We start from the raw sequence: 22,500 nt of genomic DNA on the forward strand, positions 1-22,500 counted from the left end.
TAGAAAAAAAACACAACAAAACAAGTAGAAAAAAACATGCACACTATCAACTGTATACACACTACCAACAAAAATTGTTGAGCAATTGTGGACTGAAATGATGAATTATTGATCATACTGTATGAGTAATGACTGACTTCTGTTGAGTTGTGTACTATACTTGCGGCTCTTAAACATGAAAGAGTAGATGTCCCCTGAAGGTACTGTGGTGATTGCCATTATCTAACACCCTGAAATTGGGAGGCAGGTAAATATCCACCTTATCGCTTGCCTCCAGCAGCAGTCACACCATTAGATGCGTTGTTCGTGTCCTTGGCTTGGTGACTGTACACTGCGACTAGTTTCTATGTATTCTTCCTTAATTCTGCCGATGTGACGACATTCCCACCATCAGCAACGACATGGAACTGGGACTCATAAACTCCCCTCACAGGTGCTGAGAAGAACCCTGAAGCAAGAGAAGACAGCTGGTTACTATGGAGGTGATGGAAAATGCTATATGCCGTAACATATAGCTTTCATCCACCTTTGCTCTTTATTGTCATGATGTGAGTGGCCTTTCTCACATTCTAGGCTGTCATGGCATTTGATAATATAATAATTCTGATATGATACATTTATGTTATTGGCAATGTTTTGCAATCATAAAACCCAATACAACACCCACATTTCCATCATAATACCACCAGCCTTGCGATTTACCTGTTATAGGATCATACACATTGCCAATATTGGTGAAAATGTGTTTGTAGATCAGGGTCATTCCATGGTTGTATGGTCCAGTGTATCTGTGTGTGTTTGTTTCTAGTGATACTGCAAAAGCCACCTTTTTTCCTGTGAAAGCAAGATGTGTGAATGTTTTTCAGTAAATCTTTCAATGAAAGCCATCAATTGAATGCTGACTTGATATACTGCACATGATTATAGTTAAGGAATTAAAGTAAAGGAATGTAAAGTTGAAGTTTGTATTTCCTTGTTTTAAAAGAATGTTTATATGACCTTTAATTTAGCTTTGTAATGATGTAGTGTGTGCTGAGCTCTAATGCTGTGACTGACGATTTTAGCTTGTTTATCATTTTTGAGGTTAGAGTTTGATTTGTTTCAGGACAATTTGAATGCAACCACCAGTTTTGGCCAATGTATACAGCACTGTATGACATGCAACAGCACTGATGCACGCTTGCCTTTTTTACCGCTATGTAGAGTTCATAGTTCACCTTCACTGAGTCTCTGAAGTTCCTGTAGTGAGTGTCTTGACTCTGTACTGAAAACTCTCTGTTCCTCTAAAGCTGCTTCATTGGCTTTAAGCCTGGCCTCCACAGCACTCAGATGCACTGTCTGAGCTGGAAAATAATGCAACACATACACCCATACACATTAACACACCAAATATTCTCACATTGTAAGTGATATATTGAGATTTTTCTTGCAGGTACATTCCAATGGTTTAGTTCAATAATAATAACAATGGGCTTTTTTAGTGTATGTTGTTTTGTGGGGCGGTGGTAGTGTAGTGGTTAAGGAGTTGGGTTAGCATGCAGTAGCTAGAAAAGTTGTGGGTTCAATTCCCAGCTTCCACCATTGTGGTCTTGAGCAAGACACTTAACCGTGAATTGCTCCGAAGACAATGGTCCTTGTAATATAACTGACATGTAAAAAGTGTTTGCTAAATGAATAATGTAAAGTAAATGTAAATGTAGATGTTTACCATCATAAGCACTCCTCAGCTGGGTCACTATGCCCTCACTGTACCTCAGTCTGGCCTCCATAGACATCATTGTCTGTTTCTGGACTGAGAGACAACAAACCAACATCTATGAACTGACTAGCATACACCAACAGACACAATATACACACCTCATTACCAAATGCTCAACAGAGATTAAAATACACAGCCGTGTATGACACAAATAATGTAAGTCTTAATGTACTTAAACAAAGATGAGACAGATGAGTTGAACTGAGCTTAATTTTGCCACAGCATTTCATATAGAGATGGTTCTGGCAGAAATGTAATTCATGGTCAGTTACCCTTATTTTGTCGCTGTAGGGCCTCCATTTGTGTCTTGGTATGTCGGAGTTCCACTCTCTGTTCCACTATCAGAGCGTTCATCTCTCTCAGCACCGTGTGGATGTCGGACGGGCAGCTTTGCTGAACAGAGGCCGTGTCTGAAGGTTCAGCTCCCTGCTCCCAGCTCCCATAACCTCATTCGCTTCTTTCTCACTAACTGTGGCAGCTTGAAGCGTCTCAGCCAAACAGCAGCCCAGCAACACCAGTAGAGCTGTAGTAGTCTTCATGATGATGTGGACAGAGGATCTTTCTCTCTACTGATATCTCATCTCTCTCTCACCTTTATATGCTTTGATCTGGTTAAGAATTACAGTTTTTTCTGATTGCTTAAGCACATTTTTTGTAACTATGGCTTTTTTTGCAAAAGTCTACACACAAATGGCAAAACCTCTCACCCAATCAGCAAAACATTGTAGTTCTCTTGCAAAAGCTAACACACCTTGCTTAACTCTTCACACCTTCGTAAAAATGGTGTTTTCGTATCTAACAGTAAACACAAGCCATCACAATAGTAAGCACACAATGTGCCAACAACACACTGATGGTATGAATAAAAAACACATCTGGCTTTTGCTTTCTCTGTGCACAAGGTAGACTCAGTTTGAAGCCATAGTTACAAAAAATGTGTTTAAGCATTCAGAAAAAACTGTAACAGTTGTCACACTTTAAAAATTAACGTTTAATCATGTTGTTTCCTCAATAAAATAGCAGTTATGCGTATGTGTCATAAAACTTCAGCGCAAACAAGTCAGTCAAAGTCTTTTATAATCCTAACAAGGTTATCTACACATTGGGGTTTGACTAGTTTACCATACACATGGTAAACTTCAAGACCAATACAAAGATGTTATTGGCATATCCCTTCTGAATGATCAACAACATCAAGTAACGCAGGTTATGAACTGGGGTCGCTATGACTGAAATTGAATAATGAATGAAAGGAAACAGTGTAGTGTAAGTCCTCCCATTAAGCTGCGCCAGTACTGGGGGTATCATAATTGTATGAACCCAAATAATGTCACTCATCCTGGACCTGGAGGGGTTAATGCCACTCATGTCATTAGAAATCCATTCTAATATTTCACACTATTTACCCACACTGTAATACTCATTATAGTGTTAGCTCTCCTTGTGTATGTGTTCATACGTTCACTTCTGTTTAAGTAGTCCTAACAAGGTTATGTGTGTCTTTCCTCACTGTTGTACTTTATCCTCACTCTTGAGGTAACTTGCTCTTATAGTGTATCCCTCAAACAACATTTTTATTTGCAACCACTTTGCTTTGTAGGGGAGACCGGGGTTGGTTGTCTCACGGGTTGGTTGTCACATTGCTTATTCCAGGCACACTAGGTGATGCCATTGGCGGATTATGAACTTTCGGGCCCCTGGGCCCAGATGTATTAAGGGCCCCCCACTAATTGTCGTATATGTGTGTGTGTGTGTGTGGGGGGGGGGGGGGTCCTCCCCCAGAAAATGTTTTATTTGTTTGATGTGGTTTCCTGTATGCTGGTGCATTTTGGGGATGGCCAATACTAAATACAATCAGATTCATAGCCTACATCCTGATTTGTTGATATTGAGGCAATGATTCCATGCTAAGGCTTGGGCTTCAGGGCCCCATGACCCCTTAGGCCCCTGGGCCTGGGCCCAGTAGGCCCGTGCAGTAATCCATCCCTGGGTGATGCTGTGGTAAAATTTTGATATCAAACTGTTACCCTTTGATAGCTTACTCATTTGCACTAGGAATTTTGCTGAGCAGACACACAGCATTGAGGTGAGGAGACAATTTTTAAATTTCATGGGTCAGAGTAAATTTTCATGTTGGTGTTGTTTTTGTATTGAGAGCTTGTAGGATAATAGTAGTTCAAAAACAAAACACTCATTAAAAAGCCAAAGGTAGTAGCTTTATTTTGAGTCATATTTTAGCTATCAAGTCTAACATCTTTGTCAAGAGGTCAGTTGGGGATGGTTGTCACATAGCTCGTGGGGTTGGTTGTCACATGTGTTTGTTGTCACTGTGTTTGCAACTTTGTTTGCAACTTACATGATAATAAAGAGGTTTTAGCACTGAAAATGATTTCATTTTATTTCTCAACACAGTAGACAATTCAAGTAACTGATCACCTCCTTTAATCCCATTGTTTAAACATAAAAGACATTGATGACAACTATCATAGGGGTGGTATTTATATTAAAACTTATTTGCAGTTTCTAGCTTAAAAAAGTAAAAAGTTACACATCATTTTTTAAGATCCCATTTTATCACTGAAATCCCATTGAAACTCTATAGGGACAACCAACCCCATACGCTGTGACAACCAACCCCGTGATGAGGTTGATTGTCAGATTGTGTCAGAGTGTCTTTGATGGTTAATTGCTCCCTGTTACAATACATTCTAAAAGTAAAAATTATACACATTTAAAGCCAAGACCCCAAGCTTTCATTTCATGTAGGAATTACTGCTGAAAGAGTTTTTGAAGATGAGCAATTCATGCATGAGTAAAAATTGTGACAACCAACCCTGGTCTCCCGTACTCTGCATGATTTTGCTAGTGTAAACATTTTCTGTCCTTAGACGCTCCCCTAGGTTCTCATCAGCTCCGGTCTCAGCGGCCTCTATTTTTGCCTTTAGTGTGTTTGAAGTCCACTCTCTGCCATCCACCATCAGAATGCTCGTCTGAGCACAGTGTGGAGGTCAAGCGGGTGGCTTGGGTGGATGGGCGGCTCATTAGTCATTATCTGTCAAATACAAAGAATAATTTATGATCTGTATGTTCAAGTGGAAATACTTTAATATATACATGTGACCTATTTAAAACCAGTGTGTATATATTAAATATGGATATAGCTTAATTCATCTGAATATGGCCTAGCACCAGATTATAGTGCAGGTATTCAGCTGAGGTAATTATATCAGACATTTAATAATAAATGAATGGAGCAAATGGTGTAAGTCCTCACATTATGCAGATAGTGTTTGTCCTGACAGCGATAGCTCAAGAGCTGTCAATCATGCTTGTGTCACTCTTCATGACATTAGACACCATTCTGTTGTTGTTCATAGTAGGAGTATGCATAACACTTTCCCTATGTTACCACAGTAACCACACTCCTCAAAATGTTAGTTTACAACTTAACTCCTTATTATTCCTGACAGAGTTACACTTTGTGTGTCTTCAGTTTATATTTGTTGCTGGTACTTTTTGCTTTTAGTAAGGAGATTTGTCCAAATATGTCAATTTTCATTATTCAAAGAAAAGAAAATCTGATCCGCAGTATGGAGCAGCCTCATAGTCACATCAGTTATAACCTTTCAGGGGACAGTGAATGGAAATGATCTTCACAGCTAACCACTGGACAATTACACTAATGTGCAAACCTATCATCAAAGACCTGCTTCAACCCTCTCTCATATCAATCAGGCATATTCAATCTGTAAAGCAATTCAATAAGGCTATCTGATTCGATTCATGAAATGCTAGTCACAGCGACAGCTGTTGGTGCTGAGGTGGTGTTGGCGTCTGGCCCTATGACATTTTCAGTGACTATTAAATCTTAATATCCGTGCATTCCCAGATGACACCATCTGATCACTATCTGACACAACCTGATCACATAGACATTCTAATAGGAGAAGGTAAAACACTACATAGGTCACCAGGCTTGTGTCACCACGCTGTCTGAAGTGATCACCTGTCCTACCAACTCACCTGTGCACCCAGAGCAAAACCTAGTGTCCAGTCCTCCACAGGTAGAGAGGCATGGTTAGGTCAGAGTGCCATGGGGTGTTGTCAGGGAAGGAAGGAGCACTGTACCATGGCACTTACTGGAAAGGCTTTACTTTATGGATATTAATCAGAAACGTGAGGTTGTAAAAGGAGTGTGTGTGTGTGCGTGTGCACGTGTATGGCCATGTGTAGGCCTACACTACCATCCAAATGTTTGGAACCACTAAGACATTTTAAAAGATTGGTATTAGCCTCCATTTGCAATACTTTTTGCCATATATTTTTGTTCATCTGGAAACTAATACATAGTTTGTGGAGGTAATACGACTGGTCTTCTTCAGGTTGCATGAGTATCTAGAGCATAAACAACACCTATGGATTACGATTAAGTGTTGTACAGTTACAACACTTATTGATTACGGACTAAAATGGTCAGAAGGGAAGAGCTTTCCTCAGACACCCACTGGCCTATTCTTTAGTTCTATTATCTATTGGTTGTCTCTGCGCAAGAAGATACTGAGAAACTGGAGATAATTCCAAGGCTACTGATAAAATCTGTCACGGAACAGGCCCTACAACCTCTACATTATAGTAGTATCCTCAACTAGCTGGCAAGAAGAGGTGGAGGTCCCAGTGCACTGCCGCTGCACAGCTGTAACTCTTAAGTATTACATGAAATGAAAAGTGTGTGTGTGTGTGTGTGTGTGTGTGTGTGTGTGTGTGTCTGTGTCTGTGTCTGTGTGTGTGTGTGTGTGTGTGTGTGTGTGTGTGTGTGTGTGTGTGTATGTTGATAGATATGTGCAGCTCGCAGCGGGTCACGACAGTGCTGGTAAATGGAGCCAGATTAATGAATAGGCGAGCAGCCCATGTCCTCTCAGCGTGACGTCAGCTGACCGGGGTGTGAGGTGGCTCCATTCATCGCCTTGCCCCAGCTCCTCATCAACCAGCGTGCCACACAAGGCTAGCAGGCCACAAGCTTAGTGCCACGAGACTGTGACAGGGAGGTCAGCCATTTTGGATCTGTGACAAATGAGGTTTATGTTATAAAAAGACACCAGGCCAAAGATAATTCAAACAGAGGAGTAATTCTGATTGTATGCCGCTTTGAAGAAGTAAGCATGGCTTTCTAACAGCTATGTGCTTTGTTTTGTACTTTATTACTATTACTACTATGACCATTATAAGCATGTAATGGTAATTGTAATTAATAACAGTTCTTCAGCCTTCTCACTAGTCTGAGAAGTCTACCCAAGAAGATACAGGAATCATCTGCTAATATTTAGATTTTGTTTAGGTTACTTTCAGGTTAGCAGCTAGGCTATATGAACTGAACATCACCTGTGTGAAAAAAATCAGAAAGTACCAGTAAAGACTAATACCAACATCCTAAAGTTACTCTAAACTCTGTGAGAGATGTCTCTGAATCTTTTTCCGCTTGACTGTGGGTCTCACCTGTGGTGGTGCCACTCTGTGGGTCTCACCTGTGCTGGTGCCACTCTGTCGCGTCTGCGCCTGTGTGATAACGTCAGGCGTCCCGGGGGACAGGGCTCTGGTTTCTGGAACCTTCCAGGTGAGATGAAGCGGTCAGGTGTCCAGTGACTTGGTCCTGGCAGAGTTTCAGTCACGGAAGCACACCAGGTGACTGATGTGTCTGTTTTGGATAAAGGGCATAATAAAAGTAGAGTTGAATGAGAGCAAGAGGAGAGAGAGAGAGAGAGAGAGAGAGAGAGAGGAGAGAGAGAGATGGAGAAAGAGACGGTGACAGGGAGACAGAGTGAGAGAGAGAGGGAGACAGGGAGAGTGGGGAAGGGAGAGATGGAAGTCGGAAAAGGAGGAAAGCCAAACTTATAATGTGGCACATCATTCATGTGATTCCGTAATTAGCTTCACCGCTGTGGATGGAAGCAGTGGCTCAGGATGGGTTGACTGGCATTTTGGCAATGTCGTCAGTGCCCTTGACCCAGGCTAACCATGTGCAGCCAATCATTTAGTCAGCCCATTTGAAAGGGGACATCTGAGAGTCCTAGACCCATGTGTGAACTACAGTGTGTGAACTTACACTATAAGCGAGACGCCTGTGTGTCATCATTACACACAGTTCCTCTTTCCCTGTCAGCCAATAACAACAATAATCCATCACAATGCCTCAGTCAAGTTCACAAGTTTCCATTATGTAGCTGCAGTGGACGGCCAGCATGAGGTCAATCTCTGGACGATTCTCTGGAATGCTGTCCTTTTAGGTAGTTTCAAAAAGCTATATGTCACTAAGGAAAGTAGTAAAGAAAATTAGATAGCCTACTGTGTAGATGATTGAAGTTCAAAGTAGAAATAATTTTTTACCATATTACCATAAATAATAGATAAAAGTAAGAAAGTTCCTGGAAAATGTGCAGTGATCTGTATGCATCTCAGCGCAGCCAGCATGCAGCTCTGGACCCAATCTGGATCTAATCAGGAACACATCTGGTCAAGAAATGCTCCTGCCATCTAGGTGGACGAGGTAGGCCTAAAGGGTTCCTTGAAGGTTCATGAAGGTGTAGGTTTTATTTTCGAAATGCATGCTGCCACATTTGCAGCATCTCCTCAAAGTTTTTTTTTTTTTTTCAAAGATTATGGAGAATAGCATATATTTTTTCAGTGATCTTGTCAAAATCTTTGTTTGGCAGTAATCAAGCACAAGCATGCTCATGCCCCACTCTTTTCCCCCTAGTCCTAAACAGTGTTGCTCTCTATATCGTGCATATTTCATGTGCTGTTGAATAGGTCTGTAGGGGCTTGTCTGCTCACCCATCAACACTGCGATGGGGTAGCCTACTGTAATATTACCCCTCCTGACTGGTGTAGTGGTGCCACTTTGTGAGGTATGGCGCTCTACTGCGAGGCCTCCACGCGTGGCTGTTGTGGTGGAGGTGGAGGGGGCTCCCACAGAGCCATTAGTGTGCTGCCCTCTTGGGCTGTATAGTGCCGGAAGTTAGATGAATAATCCAATACACTGGAATAAATCTTGGTCTCTCTTGATCTCTAAATTGATACCAATACTTTGTAAAGGTTGGTAACAGAATTAATTCAAACAGGAAACAGTTATGTTATGTGAGGAAGAAATGCTATTTAAAAGGTGCTATGAGGCATTTCTGTAGTTTGTAACAGCTAGATAGATAGATAGATAGATAGATAGATACTTTATTGATCCCCAGGGGAAATTCAAGGTCTCAGCAGCATACATACAAGACAAACACATTATTTAACAGCAGAAGAGTAATTAAAGTATATAATATAAAAACACAACTAAGCAGTAAGGACAGTAGAAGATAAAGAATATGATAAATATACTAAAATACAAATTATACTAACACTTAATACAATATATAAAAATATACTAAAATACAAATAACAAAATTACAAATTATACTAACACTTAATCTAAATCAATTCTAAAAACAGTATCCACATAGTGGTGATTAATAAATCAGAGGCGCTTGCAATGACTGAGGCAGGGACTGAGCCTGTGATTCTCTGTGCATAGTAAGGTATGGTAAGGTGCTCTGTGTGAATGAGTGTCATGGTGGTAGTGCAATGGTGATAGTGGTCATGGTGATAGTGCAAATGAGTAAGTCAATATAAAATATAAATAAAGTAAAGGAAAGTCTATATATCTATATATTTAACTATTTAAGAAAATGTATAAGTGTGGCCACAGTTCGGCTGTGGCATGGAGGGGGGGGTTATGCATATGTGCTAATGTGCTAATATAGCACGCAAACAGTGAGGCATAAAGACAGTGGTACAAGTGGCTAGTGGACAGGCAGTACCAAACATGGAGGGGATGAAGAGGCAGACAGACTATGCAGAGAAGTCTATCTCTCCTCTTCCCTTAAGTGAGGCATTGAACAGTTCAATGGCCCTGGGGACAAATGACTTTCTCAGTCTGTCAGTTGTGCAAGGCAGTGAGCGAAGTCTCCAGCTGATCAGGCTCTTCTGTTTAACAATAGTGCTGTGGAGTGGGTGACACTCATTGTCCAAGATGTTGATCAGTCTGTTCAGGGTCCTTTTGTCAGATAGTGAAGTGATACACTCCAGTTCAGCTCCCACTACAGAGCCAGCTTTCCTTACCAGCCTGTCAATTCGCCCCACATCCTTCTTCCTTGTGCTTCCACCCCAGCATACTACTGCATAGAAGAGGACGCTGGCAACAACAGACTGGTAGAACATCCTGAGGAGCTTACTGCACACATTGAAGGACCGCAGCCTCCTCAGGAAGTACAGCCTGCTCTGCCCTTTCTTGTAGAGTGCATCAGTGTTGGCTGACCAGTCCAGTTTATTGTCCAGGTGGAGACCCAGATACTTGTAGGTGCTAACCACCTCCACATTGACCCCATCAATGTGAACTGGTAGCAGAGTGGGCTTAGACCTGCGGAAATCCACCACCATCTCCTTGGTGTTTGAAGTGTTAAGTTGAAGATGATTGAGTTTGCACCATTGCACAAAGTCCTCCACCAGGCTCCTGTACTCCTCCTCCTGCCCGTTCCTGATACACCCCACAATTGCAGTATCATCAGAAAACTTCTGCATGTGGCATGACTCGGTGTTGTAGCAGAAGTCAGATGTGTACAGGGTGAACAGGACTGGAGAGAGCACAGTTCCCTGTGGCGCTCAGGTGCTGCAGATCACAGTGTCAGAGGGACAGTTCTTCAGTCTGACGAACTGTGGTCGCTCGGTCAGGTAATCTGTAATCCAGGTTACCAGGTGAGCGTCCACACCCATCTGCAAGAGCTTGTCTCCCAATCTGAGGGGCTGGATGGTGTTAAAAGCACTTGAGAAATCAAAGAACATGATTCTCACAGCACTTTTCCCCTTGTCTAGGTGGGAATGTGTCCTGTGTAGAAGATAAGTGATGGCATCGTCCACGCCCACTTTCTCCTGGTAAGCAAACTGTAACGGGTCTAGTGCATGGCGTACCTGGGGTCTGAGCATGCCTAAGACCAATCGCTCCATTGTCTTCATCACATGTGATGTAAGAGCGACAGGTCTGTAGTCATTAAGCTCACTAGGGTGTGGCTTCTTAGGGACAGGGGTGAGACATGATGTCTTCCACAGTGTTGGAACTTGTCCAAGGCGTAGCTAATAATGACCTAGAAATAGCAACAGAATGTATGTCAAAAACGTTTGTTTCCGACTTCATATGTAAATGTCGGACTTTGAAATGACCACTTAAAAATTGGCGAATCTGAACAAAGGCAGACTGTGACGCAAACACAGACTGTGGCACAAACCATTCCTCTCATTACCATCCCACTCCATACGTTACAATGTTGGAGATTCAGGAGGAAGTTGCCTCTCTGGCATGATTCTTTTGGGCCTTGGTCAAAATAATGTACGTTTTTTTGGACAAAAGGGTCTGCTAATAAATGTTAATATACATAAACACAAACAAACGCAATTTCCTGCAAAATCCCTGACTGCGCCTTTAACATCAGAACAAAGAACAAAGGGAAATACTCTGTTCATGCATTCACATTACTGTCCACAGGAAATGTTTTTAAACCACCCTTTTTGTAAGGGTTGGTTGGATATGTATGATGATGTGTAAATATGTTATAACATTCTTGATTTATCTGGATGTAGGCTACGACAACACATTGTGGTCATGTGCCACATTAAGCTTATATGTAACCCACACGTATTATTATCCCATGACAGGGCCTAATCACACTGCAAGCATGGCGTGTGTATTCCGCCTGTGTTCCGTGGATGCTGCGTCACATTTTATATGCACATTCAAACCGGAAACGTCTCTGATGCGGCGCTGCTGCGGCTTAACCTGACTCTCGCCAGATGAATTTCGTTCCTTCTAGCTCCGCCTAGCTCCACTCACATCCATCTGGGATCGCTTCCGTTCAGAGTGATTTCGGCACCAGATTTTATGGTAGAGCCAATCAGGACGCAGGGCGGGAGTTTCATAGATGTGACGTAGCGTAGAAGCGACTGTGAGACTGTTCTCAGCGTCACAGGTTGGATTCGATGTGAGTGGTTGAAGTAGCATGTCAATAGATGACGGACTAGTGGCTTATCCAATCATATGCAAGGATTTTTGATAAGGCCCAGCCTTCTGAAACACCGCTCAAATGGATCGATCCCAGATGGATGAGTAGAGCTAGGCGGAATGAAATTAATCTGGCGAGTCAGGTTAGCTGCAGCTAGCCTGCCTATTAAAACATCGCTTCACTGTCTCTTTTGAATGGAAACCCTTCCAACACACTCGTGTGTCGGCGGTTCAGTGGCCAGATCTCTAGGGCAGCAGAGTCAGCAGCATCAGCAGCAGTGATGCTTTCTGGGATGAGCGGATTATCAGGGTCCTGATGGCGTGACCGCCGACCAGAAGCACACACACGCTGGTCAGATGGAGCAATACACACACACACACACACACACCACATGTTTGCATCAGCATACACACACATGTGCACAGTTAGTGTTAAGTATTGTCATTACTTGCAGCAGGACTGGTGGTTGTTCCTGGGAGAGGCAAGAGATCTCAGCAGTTGGGTATCCGTTACCCTGCCTCTGCCGTCACCAGTGGTTGTGTTACGTGCCATACACACACACACACACACACACACACATACACACACACACACACACACACACTTGACTGGCTTCGAGTGTAGTGCTGGGGATTAAGTTGTTGTGTTCTTAAATTGCTGTGTTGAGACAATATTAAGGTTAGCATGGGATTTGCAGCCAAAGAAAAACATGGACCTTCTCAGAATCCTGACATTTTTATCCCACACAAGGGGTAGTTAATTCGTGTCCTAAGGGCATTGCTGGGATGCAAAACAAAAACATGACTTCAAACTTCTCTCGAGGGAAGTGTTAGTGTGTTCTATATTGCAGAGAAATAGTACAGTACAGATTCTAGAATGTCTGAGTAAAGTACCTGAGCACCTGAGCATATATTGATTCCCAAAGCAATGAGCCTGACTCATTCACATTGCTTGCAGAATTATTGCACCATAGGCTGGGTGACTGACTACCAGTAACCTCGGGGACCTAAAATAGCTTTGTCTCCCCACAGAGAGGAGAGGGAGTCCATCCTGGCTAAGTGGTGAGATCTGGTGGATGAGAATGAGAATGGGAGGTGGGCCTGTGCTATGCTCTGTGACCGTACCACACGGAGTTCTGCCGGGAAAAAAGGGATCCATTTGTGTCTGGAGACGCGGCGAGCGCATGAAATATTCAGAGAGCGCTGAGTGCGGCGGAGACACAAACATGAAGCTCGACACAGAGGAACATGGATTTACTCACAACGTAGCCTACCTTTCCATCTCCTCTATACTCATCCACATTGAACTATATGTCTCCTCCTGTGATTTGTAACAATGATTAACACACGTTTACCCAGATCACGGCAATCTGTCTCTCTATCTCTCTCTCTACATGTGTTTCTCTATCTCTGTACACCTCTCTATCTCTCCCTGAATCTCTTCATTTTCTCTTTTTTTCCAGCTATCTTCTACCCCCCCCCCCCCTCTCTCTCTCTCCATCTCTTTCTGTCTTCCCCTCTCATTTCATCTGTTTTTCTCTCCTCCCCAGCCCTGTTGCCCCGCCATGCGATGTTGTGTTGAGTCGGCAGACCTGATGAAAACAGCTGTTTCATTGTGTGCGGCCGACCTCTTTGTTTAGCGCTGAATGAGTGTGGAGAGGCCACATAGGCCATGGCTGGAGCGCCTAGCTTAGCCTAGCTTAGCACCTTTTCACAGGCGACTGAGCTGCATTCACAGCACAGCAGCGGGCTCAGAGCACAAGGGAGTGGGGAGCACTGGGTCAGTCACTGGCCTGGCATTTCACATCATGCCATCATTGTGCGCTTGGGATTGTCTAAATGAATCACTCTTTAGTTCTGTGTGAGGGACATTTTTGAAAAAGGATCCAAGAATTTGTGCTTGTATAAAGCTTGTGGCTTGTGAGTTATAAGTTATGATGTGTATATGAGGTACTTTTGAACATGAAGGTGTGTGTGTGTGTGTGTGTGAGAGAGAGAGAGAGAGAGAGTGTGTGTGTGTATGTGTGTGTGTGTGTATGTGTGTGTGTGTGTGTGTGTGTGTGTGTGTGTGTGTGTGTGTGTGCGTGTGTGTGTGTGTGTGCGTGTATGTGTTAAATGCTAAATAATGAACGCAGTGATCATTCAGCAAGTTTTGTCATTTTACTTGGATGGAGGTAAAATAACATCACACACTGTCCAAAGCCTGGCTAACACAAGTGACAGGATGGGAGGGGAACCTGTGAACATCATGCAGGATAGAGATTTGATTGACAGCTGGATGCGATGTCTGGCCTCAGAAGACGTTGCGGAAGAAGACGCCTTGGTTGCGACCCATGTCCGCCTCGGTGGCCAGGTGTTGCCCTGGTTGCCATGACGGCTCATATGTCCCTGGCCCTGGAGTCCTCTGCCGTGCACAAGACTCGTCATCAATATCCAGCACATTAAACAGCATACAGCACACAGCACCAGTTACATAATGTGTACAAACTATATGGAAAATAACATGTAACATATCGTTGCAATGCATGATATATTGCACAAAGAAAATACTGATACTGTAGAAGATGAAAAGATAACATACTATAAATGTTTATATTGTATACAAAGATGCGATCTTTAATTATTAGGCATAATATAGTATCAAAATCCAATGTTGGGGATATAAGAGTGTCTCACACACACTTGCACATATACAGATTCACAAGTGAACGCATAGACACCCTTTACACACACACACAGTGACCCACCGAGCGCACAGAATGAAGGCGTGGTACAGTGGACCTGAAGCAGGAAGAGATGCCTGGTGTGGAGCTTTGGGGAGTCTTCACTTCATACTGTCCAGGAGCGGGGCCATCTCTCTGTAACACACACACACACACACACACACACACACACACACACACACACACACACACACACACACACACACACACACACACAAGCACACACAGGCATGCAATGAACCCGATGCACACTGACACTGGAGTATATGACAGTCTCATTCATGTGGTTGGAGCTGGTCTTGTGTGGATATGCCAGGCATGCCGTCTGTGCCACCCAGCACCACCCTACCCCACAGGTGCTAATTCTTCTCTATTTCACACCAGTGTTTTTGAACAGAGGGCATAGCGGAGCACATATTTTGCACGTACCTCTGACACACACCACATCACATCCCACTCACACACACACTCACAACTCTGCTGGCCTCTCCCAGCTTGTGTGTATATGTGTGCGTGTGTGTGTGTGCGTGTGTGTGTGTGTGTGGAGGGGATTCCCATGTCTGCAGTACAGATCTTTTCACCCCCTCCCCCTCACTTTAACCCTTTCACCCAGGCTGGAAACGCGAGATGCTAAATGATGCTCTACACAGCCCCCCTTCCCTACTTCCCCCAGTGATTATGGTTATAGGCCCCACGTGGTGGAGAATGTTCCAGATGTCTCACACTGAATTAATACAACCAAGGGTCTAAGCTTAATTCAGGATGAGGCAAGTATATATAAAGAATTCTATGTCAATCATGGCTTTCAGTAAATGTTTAAACTATACATTGATTACACATGAAGAATCATTTCTAGACCACCATGCAACGTAAGGTTTGTCTTACAGTTTTTTTCAAATGCTTACACACTAAATCTTTGCTTGTCACACAATTTTCTAAACATGTCGTCCAAATATCATAACCCCACACCAAATCTGCAAAACCATACACTAATTCTCAGTGTTTGACTCAGTTTTCAATTTACTAAAACACATTTTGCAAAACACCACACACAATTTTCTACTTAACACACAAAAATCTAACAGGAAGTAACTTGATTTCATTTTTCAAACACAACCCATCATAATGCCACACTAAATCACCAGTGCTTCACTCTCTCTCTTCACATGTGTAAACACTCATTACTTTACTGAACACCATCCAATCATTGCCTTAGTATAGGCCTATGAATAGATATACTCTCTATGTAGGTATGGACCCTTTCAATCTGCTCCTAGAGGATTTGTGGTTGAAATGTTCAGAACCAACGCAGATACTTTGAAAGGAAAATTACAGTAATCTGACTTTAGCTTACAGTAATGTTCTACAAAAAGTCGACTTAGCTCAATACAGTATTTTTTTCTATAGACCTATGAATACATACACTAACCCCCCGAACACAGCGAAGCGGCGGTCATATAGGTTTAGTCAGATTTTTTTTTTTTTTTTTTTCGCATGCCCAAATTTCCGTCAATGATTCCAGAGACACTGAAAGACCGGGGTACACGAAACTTGGTGGGCATGTAACCCCACATGGATAGCATGGAACCATCGTTTTTCGTTTTGATCTGTAGCCCCCCCGCTGGACTGGACCCCCCGAATGGAGGGTAGGGCAGACACAGTTTTCTGTGAATATCTCGAAAACCGTAGGGTTTAGGAGGACCATTTTTTTTTGTATGTTGATCTCAAGGGGCCATGTCAACCCATTCCATAACCACTCATTTCATGTATAGCGCCACCTAGTTAAACACAAAAAAGTAAAAATGAGGTGTTGTAATTGAAGGTATCTGTGACCTAACATAGTCAAAACTGCACGAAATTGGAAGTGTAGGATCATTATGACACCCTCTGTATGCACGCCAAGTTTTGTGGAATTCCGTTCATGGGGGGCCACACAATAAATTAATTTATGTTACTATACACCAACTGGCCTGTAGGTGGCCGGAGACAGTTTTCTGTGAATATCTCGAGAACCGTAGGGCCTAGGAGGTCCACCTTTTTTAGGTATGTTGTTCTTAAGGGGGCATGTCAACCCATCCCATTACCACTTATTTCATGTATAGCGCCACCTAGTTAAAAATTAAAAAGCAAAAAATTAGGTGTTTTCATCACAATATCTCTGGCTGACAAGGTCAAAACTGCACGAAATTAAAAGTGTAGGATCATTATGACACCCTCCGAATGCATGCCAAGTTTAGTGTACTTTCGTTCATGGGGGGCCTTACAATAAAATAATTTATGTGTACATTTAGTGACGTACAGTACACCAACTTGGTGGGCATGTACCCCCACATGGATAGCATGGAACCGTCATTTTTCGTTTTGATCTGTAGCCCCCCCACTGGACTGAACCCCCCGAAAGGAGGGTAGGGCAGACACAGTTCTCTGTGAATATCTTGAGAACTGTAGGGTCTAGGATGACCATTTTTTTCCGTATGTTTGCCTCCAGGGGTCATGTTAACCCATTTCATGGGCACACATGTGCACAAACAGATACACACACACACACACATACATTCACAGTAATCATACGTATGACACATACTCACACAGTAGACATATGTACGCTTGCATGCACAGGCACATACGCAGACACACACACAAGCATGCACACACGCACACACACACACACACACACACACACACACACTCACACTCACACACACACACCCACACACATAACATAAACATAACACAAACAATCAAGAATTTCTCAGAATTATGAACAGGCAAGATGGAGGTGGGGTTGTATAAAATGAATTTTACATGTGAAATCTATGAACTAATCATGTTTTGGTACTTGTTGTATAGCAGATACCTGTGAGAATTGAGTGTGGATAATGCAATTTAGTGAGACAGAATCATATAGGCCTTTCAGCGTGATTTCTTTTTGTGGAAAAAATGTGCTGGACTGGGCGGCGGTCATATTTTGTACCGCTCTGCGGTACATCTAGTTTGATAGTAGTCAGTAATTTCCGTCTTACAGTTTTTTTAAACTGCTTACACACTAAATCTTTTCTTGTCACACAATTTTCTAAACATGTTTTCTAAACATCATAACCCCACACCAAATCTGCAAAACCATACACTAACTAGACGTACCGCATAGCGGTACAAAATATGACCGCCGCTCAGTCCTGTACATCCGTTCCGCGAAAATAAATCACACTTCAATTTGTCTCCATATTTTACTCCATCCCCCACTCTTGAAACTTTTGTGTATGCTTGTTTGGCATGCCTGAGTGTGTGTGTGCGGCTGCACAGAAAGTACCCTACTGGTGCTGAAAAGGTGAATAGATTGTAGAATAGCCAAAGAAGATGTAGAATTGTTATAAAACCTTTAAAATCTCTAAACAATCACAAGTAGGGGAGTTCATCACAGTTCATCCATTGCAACTGGATTGATGAAAGGTCACTTACACCTGTAGGCTACATTGTATTTGGGAAAAGCAAAAGGTATCAGCATAATGTTATTTATTTATTTATTTATTTATTTTTTATGTATTTTTAAACAAAAACATCTCTGTCAGTTCCATGCCGTTTTCAACAGCTATCAAAAACAAAGGTCATTTTTGGATGGATGGATTTTTTATGAATGTTTCTTCTTCTACATAAGATTTTAGTCATCTTTAGTTCATGTAATATTTTATTGTCAATGCACAAATTAAGTAACAGTAGTCTGAAACGTTATTGTTAATGCACAAATTAAGTAACAGTAGCCTAGTCTGAAACGAAATGCTGTTTTACATCTAACCAGTGGTGCAAATAACTGACATGTCCAAATGGGCCTTGATGAAATGCGTCGCTAGACTGTTCATACACTTTTTAACGGGCCAAAGTTGAAGAGCTTTTGTCCGTTATTGTTAGTGCAAATATAGGCTGATTCATGTTCCCTTGCATTGTTTAACTGAGGTCCATGGCTAGTCTGGCTTTCATCAGACCAAGCTCAATCTTTTAAGAAATCAAAAAATAAATAGCGGGCAGATCAGGCTGGGTTCACCCAGCCTAGTCCATAGGCACCCGATATTGTTTAATTTTCCGATTGAGATATACACGCTCTGGCTATTCTAAATGCAAAAATGCATCAGGGAGTTATGACAAAACGGTAACTAACAAACTAGATCCTAATAGAAAGCTGTTAGCTTCCCTAAGCTACAGGTAGGATTATAAGGTAGGCCTATTTACAACATAAATTGTCAATAGGCTATGCTGGCGACACAAATAAAATCTCCTTTGGAAACCAATGGCTTACGCCTTACAGTATCAAGCGGACTTAAACTGTCATATCGTGGCGAAAAGTTGTAATAACATTCACGCAGCTCCATGAGTCAAGGAAAGCGCGAATGAAGTAGCCACTTCTAAATGGGACCCACTACACAGTAGCTTAAGGTGTTTTGCTAAAGCAGCCATAATGAAATGAAGGTGTCATTGTTTGGATACTTCACACACACGTGCTTTATAATTTCACAGACTACAACTACCAAGCTGTAATCAAAGCACATCGATTCCCCTCTCACACCCTGCACGCACTTAAAACAAAATAAACAGGCGTCTCAGTCTCACGCATGTATAGGCAAAACTGTATCAGACCGGTGTAACGTTGGTAAATCTTCCATTGCACAGAATGATTTTGTAGCACGTGCAATAAATGACAGTCGAAAGATACAAACAGTGCTGCTATACATTTGCTTGGTATAACCGCATTTATAGTTTTCTACAAATGCAATAAATCAAATGCCTCCATCACTCAACCAATGCTAACGGTAACATTACCTAGGTCCTTATTGATATTACAAGATTAACGTACCTGCAGTAAAAACCAAGCATGTCCGATAAACATCCTCAGATTTATTTCGGCTTCAAGAAGAAATGGGAATTACACTTCATGTGAACATCGTCCTATCCTTATTAGATGTTCGCTGCGGTAAATTACAGTCCTTGTATGAAGCGTCCATTGTTTTTTCCAACCCACTTTTAACTTCCAACAAAATTACGTCTCACTGCAACGATGCGCCATCTAGTGGACAAACGACTACTTCTCGCCAATACTGAAAATGCAGCCATGATGATGATGATGAATATTTATTTTGGCTTTCTTTTAATCCTACTGATTTTCATTTTGTGGGGGGGCAAATCACAAATGAGTGATTATGAGCCAGGTTGATGTGGGCCCTTGAGACCAACATACCATAAAAGATTCACAGAGAACTGTGTCTGCCCTACCCTCCTTTCGGGGGGTCCAGTCCAGCGGGGGGGCTGCAGATGAAAACGAAAAATGACGGTTCCATGCTATCCATGTGGGGGTACATGCCCACCAAGTTTTGTGTACCCCGGTCTTTCAGTGTCCCGGGAATCCTTGTTGGTGTACGTCACTAAATGTGCACATAAATTATTTTATTGTAAGGCCCCCCATGAACGAAAGTACACAAAACTTGGCATGCATTCAGAGGGTGTCATAATGATCCTACACTTTTAATTTCGTGCAGTTTTGACCTTGTCAGCCAGAGATATTGAGATGAAAACACCTAATTTTTTGCTTTTTAATTTTTAACTAGGTGGCGCTATACATGAAATAAGTGGTAATGGGATGGGTTGACATGCCCCCTTAAGACCAACATACAAAAAAAAGGTGGACCTCCTAGGCCCTACGGTTCTCGAGATATTCACAGAAAACTGTCTCCGGCCACCTACAGGCCAGTTGGTGTATAGTAACATAAATTAATTTATTGTGTGGCCCCCCATGAACGGAATTCCACAAATCTTGGCGTGCATACAGAGGGTGTCATAATGATCCTACACTTCCAATTTCGTGCAGTTTTGACTATGTTAGGTCACAGATACCTTCAATTACACCACCTCATTTTTACTTTTTTGTGTTTAACTAGGTGGCGCTATACATGAAATGAGTGGTTATGGAATGGGTTGACATGGCCCCTTGAGATCAACATACAAAAAAAAAATGGTCCTCCTAAACCCTACAGTTTTCGAGATATTCACAGAAAACTGTGTCTGCCCTACCCTCCTTTCGGGGGGTCCAATTCAGCAGGGGGGCTACAGATCAAAACGAAAAACGATGGTTCCATGCTATCCATGTGGGGTTACATGTCCACCAAGTTTCGTGTACCCCGGTCTTTCAGTGTCCCGGGAATCATTGACGGAAATTTGGGCATGCGAAAAAGAAAAAAAAAATCTGACTAAACCTATATGACCGCCGCTTCGCTGCGCGGCGGTCATAATTATCAGTGTTTGACTCAGTTTTCAATTGACTAAAACACATTTTGCAAAACACCACACACAATTTTCTACCTAACACACAAAAATCTATCAGGAAGTAACTTGATTTCGTTTTTCAAACACAACCCATCAAAATGCCACACTAAATCACCAGTGCTTCACTCTCTCTCTTCACATGTGTAAACACTCTTTACTTTACTGAACACCATCCAATCATTGCCTTAGTATAGGCCTATGAATAGATATACTCTATATGTAGGTATGGACCCTTTCAATCTGCTCCTAGAGGATTTCCGGTTGAACTATTCAGAACCAATGCAGATACTTTGAAAGGAAAATTACAGTAATCGGACTTACAGTAGCTTACAGTAATGTTCCACAACAAGTTGACTTTATGTAAAATTTGTCTTTTTACTCTATTTTTGTTTGCCCAGTACCATTAGCTCAATACATTTTTCTGTGCCTCCAGAAATGCCTTAGGAACGCTTAGGATTGTTTGTTTCTTCAGTTGAAAGGGTCTATAGGCCTATGAATACATACTGTACACGACCCACGAAAAGCAAAGCAATTCGATAGTATAGTCAGTCATTTCCGTCTTACACTGTAGGCAAAAATCAGTGTTTTCAAAACTCCATGTACATCTGGTGGTCACTGTATTCTGCTTTGCTTTTTTTCTTGTTAGCTGTAAAATACTGTATTCGCAACAGCAAATTATTTGTGAAGAATCACTATTTTTGGTTTCAATATTGCTTGCATTTTTACTGTGTATTTTTAACTTCTCTTTGTTGATATCGTAACTTTCACTTGTATGAAAATACATATAGAAAGCCTAAGACAGAAGAGCTTTAGGTTTTGAGCAACAGTGTGTACATGATGTATCCAAAATGTCATATTATGACAAAAGTGTTTGCAATGTGAGGCGAATGTTTGATTTAAAGATGTGTTTATAACATTTTGAATGTTGTGTGTCATTTTGCTGGAGATTTGAGGCATTTTGCATTTTGGTGAGCAATTGTTGGTTTTGTGTGTGGAGTTTTGAAAAATAGACACAGAGTTTTGAAAACGTGTGTAAACAGTTGTAAAAAACTGTAGGCAAAATCAGCTTTTTCAAAACTCCATGTAAATCTGGTGGTCATTGTATTTTGCTTTTTTTTTCTTGCTGCCTGTAAAATACTGTATTCGCAGCAGCAAATTATCTGGGAAAAATAACTATTTTTGGTTTCAATATTGCTAGCATTTTTACTGTGTATTTCAACTTCTCTCTGTAGATACCGTAACTTTCACTCTTGTATGGAAATACATAAAGCATATGAAAGACAGAAGAGCATTAGGTTTTGAGCAACAGTGTGTACATGATGTATCCAAAATGTCATATTATGACAAAAGTGTTTATAATGTGAGGCGAATGTTTGCTTTAAACATGTGTTTATGACATTTTGAATGTTGTGTGTCATTTTGCTGGAGATTTGAGGCATTTTGCATTTTGAGTGAGCAATTGTGGGTTTTGTTGTGGAGTTTTGAAAAATAGACACAGAGTTTTAAAAATGTGTGTAAACAGTTGTAAAAAACTGTAACACAAACTTAACACTTTTCCGTCAAAAAGCAGATAGCCCAAAACCTCCTGAACATGCTGAACAGGAACAGAGAGACGTTTGTTGTCTGCA

At 41.8% G+C, this 22,500-nt stretch overlaps 1 protein-coding gene across 2 annotated transcripts in view; it reads right to left on the reverse strand.

Annotated features, from left to right (window-relative positions):
• Positions 1-13,978: 13,978 nt before the first annotated feature.
• Positions 13,979-22,500, reverse strand: part of stpg4 (sperm-tail PG-rich repeat containing 4) — a 13,276-nt gene continuing 4,754 nt past the window's right edge. For both annotated transcript variants that reach the window (XM_042065597.1, XM_042065596.1), the window contains 2 exons: positions 14,588-14,698; positions 13,979-14,244 (listed from right to left, as the gene is read on the reverse strand). In XM_042065597.1, the coding sequence (XP_041921531.1) occupies positions 14,134-14,244; positions 14,588-14,698 (222 nt within the window). In that variant the 3' untranslated portion in view covers positions 13,979-14,133. The remainder of the gene's footprint in view (positions 14,245-14,587; positions 14,699-22,500) is intronic.

The sequence above is a fragment of the Alosa sapidissima genome, chromosome 16, assembly GCF_018492685.1.
Source record: "Alosa sapidissima isolate fAloSap1 chromosome 16, fAloSap1.pri, whole genome shotgun sequence".
Classification (NCBI taxonomy): domain Eukaryota; kingdom Metazoa; phylum Chordata; class Actinopteri; order Clupeiformes; family Clupeidae; genus Alosa; species Alosa sapidissima.